At 37.9% G+C, this 7264-nt stretch overlaps 1 protein-coding gene across 8 annotated transcripts in view; it reads right to left on the reverse strand.

Moving 5' to 3' along the window:
• Map3k19 (mitogen-activated protein kinase kinase kinase 19) overlaps positions 1–7264 on the reverse strand; it is a 75811-nt gene that overhangs the window by 28663 nt on the left and 39884 nt on the right. For all 8 annotated transcript variants that reach the window (XM_033757151.1, XM_010606177.3, XM_010606180.1 and 5 more), the window contains one exon: positions 1641–1737. In XM_033757151.1, coding sequence (XP_033613042.1) covers positions 1641–1737 — 97 coding nt within the window. The remainder of the gene's footprint in view (positions 1–1640; positions 1738–7264) is intronic.

Here is a 7264-nt window from a genome sequence, read left to right on the forward strand (position 1 = left end):
GGTTAAACATCCAAATCTATAACAGAATAAACAGTCATGTGGTATGAGCATATGATCTTTTTTGGAAAGTGTGTGAGCACTTTGAACACTAATAACCCTAGAAATAAAATGGAAATGGGATTTAATGGTGGTGAATTGATAAAGAGAACTACATGGATACTAAGATGCATAAAGTGCACAGCAATCCTCAAAACTCTTTTATTTAAGACTCTGATTTCAAAAAGTAACTAACTCCACTGAAATCTTTCAACTGTGAGGAGAAATTTGATCAGAAAAATTACTATTTCTTTGAAATTTGCAACCCAATGTATTAAGGCTTAAAACTCCAAGAGCTCAACAAAATTCTAAATATTTTGTCTCCTATATTAAAACTGAAAAAATATTACAAATAAATCTGAAAAAAATGCCTGGTGCCTCAAGGGCAAGCCATCTCCAAACTGAGCAGAATAAATGAACTATTCAACCTCTTGAAAGGTACTCAGGAACAATATTAGGCTTCTGAGAACTTGGCTTTGAAGTCTATAAAATTCAAAGGATGATCATAAAGACTGTTTGGAAGTAATGAGAATTTTAAAAATTTTAATTATCTCTTTCAAGCTTAATGGTGTTCATCATTTTTAACTGTGACTAATTTACTCTGCGCCCTGGTTTAGGAAGAGATCTGCAGTGATTTGGAGAAAGGCAGGGGTTTTCCAGCAGAGGGCAGCAGACACAAGGTACCACAGGAGACCCCAGCCAGGAAAATGATGAGAAAAACAGATACAAGTAGGAGGGCAGCTTCCCTGCAGTGTCAGAAATGGAAGCCAGAAAATTTCCAGGAAGAAACTGGAACAGTTCAAATATTTAATTTAAGAAGGTTATAGGCAAAGAGATGATGGGGGAATGTATTAGCTGTGGTGACTATTTTCTGAAGCAAGGATCTGCAAACACTGTGTGGTCTGCAAGGGCACTCAGGGACATTGCAGGGTAATATATTTGAAACGGGTGTCGTTCTGGAAAATTCTTGACTTAGGACCCCATAGAATAAGAGACAGCATTTTTTGAGCTAGTTCACTCTCCCACCTTCCCCTCAAGGGAAAGAACTCAAGGACCACTACAGATGGATGGATGTTTGTATCTGGAAGGTAACATTACTGGAGCTGATGTAAGATTCTGAGTGCAAAAAGATGGAAGAAAGGCTGTTATTAGTCAAAAAGGAAAGGGGCAGAGAGTCATGCTGAGCTTGAGTAGGGTAAGCTACAGAGAAGAACCAGGACAGAGTTGGCCATCTGAGCAAAGGCAAGTTGCCAAAATTCACTGATTCGGAGGTGAACTAAAGGATAGGATGTCGAGAGGTTTTTATTTTCCACCCCACCCCAGCCCCTAATGGCAAGAACCCAGGAGTGAATCCAGAAGGCACCGGACTACGTCCCCAGCACTTTTTATTTTACTTTGAGATGGGATCTCACTATGTTTTCCAGGCTAGCCTCGAATGCAATCTTGGGTCAGCCTTCTGTGAAGCTGGGATCATAGGTGGACATCACCATGCCTGGCTTTTTCTGTGTTCTCAAAGTTATACTAGCACTTCCAACAGTAGGGGGCGGAACTCCCCCAAAATCAATGTTAACTTTGTAAGCATATCAAGGACAGAAGCCAGATACCTTCTGTCCTGGGTGCCCAATCTTGCCCTTCATCCTTGGGATCTTCTTTTTCACTAGCCAACATGGACTGACTGCAGTCCTCATCTTGTTCAAACTCCTGCAATACAAAATACAAACTCTGTTATTAAATGTACTACTTCACTGGCACAATGAGTGTTAGTTTTTCCAGGCTAAAGTTTCACACTGTGAAACTTTTTTTTTAAATTGGATAAACTACTTAAGACTAAAATAATGGGGAAGTTTCTACCCCCAGAGCAACAGGCTCAGACAATTTCATATGTGATTAATTGCATAATCAAAAATGAAGATCAAAGCTGAAACGATACAGACACATTGAAATTCAATATTTTATACTCTATCACTTCAGTATCCAGGCTGCTAAGCTGCCACAAATTCCATCTGGATGGGTAACTGGAGAGAATCCTTCAGCCACAGTCACAGGGAACAACCCCCAAGGTATATGATCTTTTCTATAATGCCTCCTTGGGGCATCATTTACAAATGGTGAGGAGAGAAATCCCTGCCCCTTGTGGAAGCTACAGATATAACCCGAGACTGCAGTAGGCAGCAAAACTGATTAGAGTTTTCACTGTGACAGCTTTGTGATCTAATCGTGGCATACAACTTCTCAAACTTCCTTGTTTGCCCTCTACAAAATAATCATCATGCTGAAAAACAAGGTTGGAAATCAACTGGGTTTACAAAAAACACTCTGAACTCTGTAAAGAAGAAATGTTTTCTTATTGGAATTCATTGTGGTTGATAGGTTCCTATTAGAAAGTTTGCTGTTGATTTTGTGCTGTTAAATTTCTGTAAGAAGGGTGGGGGTGTAGCTCAGTAGCAGAGTATGTGCTTATCATGGAGGCCATGGATGCAATCCCCAGCACCAGAAAAAACAAACAAAAAACTGCAGGAAAACAATAGATGCAAATAGTAGTTAGAACATCGCATCACAACCCAAATGTTCCAATTAGCTTTACTAGCTGTATACTACCTATTTGAGAGTGAGAGGACTGTTCAGCAAAAACTCGATGCCTCAAGTGCAGTTGCCTTTCATCTGACAGCTCAGACAAGCAGCCTGTCACAAAACCTCTGATATTTCATTTGTTAGCTCAAAATTGGATTGGAAATGTTTCCGTCTCTCGCTCTCTCTCCCTCTCCCCCCTCTCTCATTCTTTCTCTCTCTCTTTCTTTGCTCTATTTTAATTATCATAGAACATAATAAAAGTAAAATCCTCCATTTAGAGTACTGCTGAAAATCTTTTTAGATAATCAGTCATAGTTGAGTGGTCATACTTTGCTTTTATGCCGCAATTGATGCTTTTTAAAAATATTGTCTATCCCGCAGCAAAGGTCAGGAACCCTCACACAGGCTGTCCTGGTTTCAGTGGCAGATGGATTCATCTTGTTCCCAACTGCTATCAAGGGGCTGGGGATTCACCTCAATGGTTCCAGCACCAGCCTCACAAGTGCAAGGGCCTGAGTTCAATCCCTAGTTCCCCCCCAAAAAAACAACAACCACCACAAAAACCAAACATAGGTAAAACACCAACTGCTATAGATTTCATTGCTTGTCCATCTCCAATTTTCAAAAATTCTGCCACTATCTGGCAAGTTCCTCTCCCTCCATCCATTTACAAAAGGGGGAAGACTTTACTCTATTCACAATATATGGAAATACAAAAAAGTGCTTTTAAAAAAACCAAGAAAAGAAATCTCCTGTCATTGAACAACTAATACACAAGCAATGATAATATAGAAAACATCTCTCCTTTATTTTTTCCAAAGTACTTAAAAATTGAGGTGCATCATACAATTTTGAACCTGGCTTTTACACTTTGGCTAGGCAAAGCCCTCCCTGTCTCTCAGCAAGTGATGCCCCTATTTTGCCTTGGCCCTCTACCAGCGAGGAGGACATCATCAGAAACAGCTGTTGGACTTTGGACCAGAACCATGAGCCAAGATAAGCCTCATTTCTTTACAATTAAAAAGACAAGCATAAGTTTATAAGCAATTTATTAAGAAAACATCATTTTAATTGAATTTAAAATTTTTTCCTCCAATAAACATCTATAAGAGGGTTATAATAATCTTTCTGTTACAAATCCCATTAGTTTTATAAGGCCCATGATACTTATTAGACAATTTTTAATTCTTTATCATGACATATAGTATAATGAACATCTTCACAACTAATATTAGAATTTTGCATTGTTTCTTTGGAGTAGGTTTGTAGGTATGAAATTATGAATCCAAAGAGCATGAAAACTTTTAAGTTTTCTTACAATATACACTTAAAAGTAAAGTTTTTGCCTATTTATTATCCACCAGCAGTGTATGTTTCACTATATCTTCTCTCATCAATTACTATCGGTTTTCATTTTTATTAGTGTAATATATGAGATTACCTTATTATTCTGTGACTATACACACTTTCATTAATAGAAAAATCAGAGTGTTTCAGACGCTGATAGATCATATGGATTTTTCTTTTTACCATACATAGATTTTGTTCAGACACTTAGTACACAAGACTGTGTACTAAAACATATTTCTATCATTTCATACAGTTACAGGAATGAAAATTCAATGAAACTTTTATGCCAAACTTTTGAAAAATAACAGCTTTCATTTGGAAGTGTTAAATATACAACTGGTTCTCACATCAAGTTTCTATGTTGATTGATAGGCTAGGGTCAGTCTTTTTTTGTTTGTTTGTTTGTTTTTGGTTTTTTCAGATGGTGTCACTATGTAGTTGAGACTAACCTCGAACTCACTATGTAGCCCAAGGTGGTCTTGAACTCACAGTGATCCTCCTGCCTCAGCCTCCCAAGTGCTGGGATTACAGTAGGGTCAGTCTTAACTGCTCAGTTTATCTATCAGTTGGCACTTTAGGAAAAGTTGGAAGATAGCAGAGTATGAGCATATGGACCTGCAAAATATTTATTAATGACTAGCATTCACATATATCATGCCAGACATTGCTTGATGTACCTTATCTGTATTAACTAATTTTATCCTCACAATAACTCTAAAGGTAAGAACTATTATTTTCATTTAACACAGGAAGGCCCAGAGAAGTTGAGTAACTTACCCAAGATCACACACTAGTCAGTTGAAGAGCCAAGATTTACACTCAAACTCCGGTTAGTTCCAGAGCTTGTAATCAGTCTGCTATCTTGCTAGCAGAAGGTTTGAAACAAAGAATTTCAACAAGAACCAGAAACAGGAGAATCAACAACAGTAAGCAAAATGAAAACAAAGGATATTCAAACTTAAGTTACAAGTATAGTATAGGAAAAAAGAAAAATGTGTAATACCTAAAAGGGCCTGACAAAAATTTCTGCCCTGGAACAAATTTAAAAACTGTAAGTTTCACACACAAAAAGGATGTAGGGAATAAGAACCACTTCAAAGGTGATCCTAAAAAGAAAGACTCTAAAATCAAAGCAGCACAATTTTTCTAATTTGTTATAGAACGCTAATTATGAAAGGAATTAAGATATGCTCGGTGTCACAGGAGGAGAACTGAAATGATGACACATATAGTGAGGGCAGGAGATAGAACATGAGCAAATCCCAAACCAGGATGGATTTCATAAACCATTAGCAACAGCCCAGGAGGTAAAACGCAGATGAGAAACAGAGCATAGCATCTTCACCTGCAAACATCAGACCACCAAACACCCAGAAAGGAAAAGCAGCCTAGAATCATACACAATTAAATTTGGAAAGAGGATTCTCCTGAGATGAAAAAAAAAACAAAACAAAACTGAAAGAGCCTATAAACAGCCCGTCAAGAGCAATCCTACAAACAAGGCAGCTGCTTGTATTTGCACATAATAAAAACCTATTTCAGACAAGCAGGAAAAGATGTAAGCCTCTATTCAATGAAAAGAAGCAAAGGACAAGCTTGGATTTTATAACTTAAACCCTGAAGAAAGCACTAGGAAGGAAAAGGGAAGTTCAGCAGTGAAGAAGTTTATTTCATCTCCCAAAATCAAATTTGATTTCAACCACAATAAGAAAAAATATCTAGGGAAAGTTTAAAAAAAATAGTTTTAATGTTGTATGAAAAAATTTACTAATATGAAGGGATTTTTTGTCTTTCTAAAATATGCCATAAAAATGAAGAATAAGTAGGTCTGTTTATCAATTTCTAATGCATGACACTCACTTTCAAGAATAGGACTCTAGGTATTTTATTTTTATTACTGTATGATATTAGAAGCCAAAGACAATATAACCTATAACATAGCAGGGTATAGGATTTCTGTGGTGCTAGAGACTGAGGCCAGGGCTGCATGTATGGTAAGTGCAGGCTCCACCCTGAGCTACCCAGGTCTGAGTTTCCCAGCCTCAAAGTCACATTTAGGGCGAGATACTTCCTTATTGTGGGGCAATCCTGCACACCATAGAATATTAACTAGCATCCATGGCCTCTATCCCACTGCATTCATGCTCCCCCAGTTATGACACCAAAAATATCTCAAACATTTTCAGCATATCCCCTAGACACTGTCAGGAGGATACAAAAGCCACTTTGATAAGATGCAGGTTAACTTGTTCAGAAACATTATAAATGCACAGTTAAAATACTGTCAGAGGGGGCCAGGGATTTAGCTCAGTGGTTCCACTGCCTGCTTCACAAGTGCAAGATCCCATGTTCAATCCCTGGTACCCCCCCAAAAAAAATACTCTCATAGAATTACAAAAATAAAAGTTTCTGTTGTATCTTATATCATGTCCCAGGGACATCTAAATTTAATCATTTCTCTATTTTTAATGTATTTATTAATTGTGTATCAAAAGCAAATTATTTTTTAAAAAAACAAATAATGGCAAAAGACTTAACAGTGACGCAACAGTCTCCTTCCCCATCCTTTCCCTCAGAGGTGGCCATTAACAAACACAGCTGTTTCTTATGGCCTTTTCTTCCAGATCTCTAGCTGATTACTATGGTGTCTCTTAGGCCATCAAAGTGAGACGTCACCTGTTGACTTATTATAGTAGTTCACAGTTTAACATCCTAATGCCCTGCCCTCGTCGTGGCAGTAAATTTACTTTCTGTTGATAAATCAATAACCTAATTATGTTCACGAGAGGGTTGTACTATGTGGCACAATTACAGTATAGTATGATTATATTTTCTTTCTTATATAATCTCCCAACAAAACACAAAACTTCTGATTTTTTAAAAATAAACTATTTTTTTGTGCAGTTCATAGCAAACATGAGAAGGTGCAGAGATTTTTTTGCACAGCTTCTCCTGTATCACCATTCCTCACCCGAGTGATACCTTTATTAATGCTGGGGACACTGACACCTATTACCAACCAGTTTACCCTAGGATTTGCATTTAGTGTTGTACAGTCTATGGACTGGGACAACTACGTAATGACATGTGTCCACCACTACAGTTTCATTCCGAGTAACTTCACTGCCCCCCAAATTACTGTATTTGTTCTCCTTCTCCACCCAGGTCCCACACGGCCGGCCGTGATGTATACTACTGAGTCAAAAGATTGGACGAGGGCCAGGGATTTAGCTCAGTGGTGCCACCACCTACCTTGCAAGCACAAGGACCCAAGTTTGTTCCCCAGTACCAAAAAAAAAAAAAAAAA

Source organism: Fukomys damarensis, unplaced genomic scaffold (assembly GCF_012274545.1).
Source record: "Fukomys damarensis isolate Sample0158 unplaced genomic scaffold, DMR_v1.0_HiC HiC_scaffold_29, whole genome shotgun sequence".
NCBI classification, from domain to species: Eukaryota; Metazoa; Chordata; class Mammalia; order Rodentia; family Bathyergidae; genus Fukomys; species Fukomys damarensis.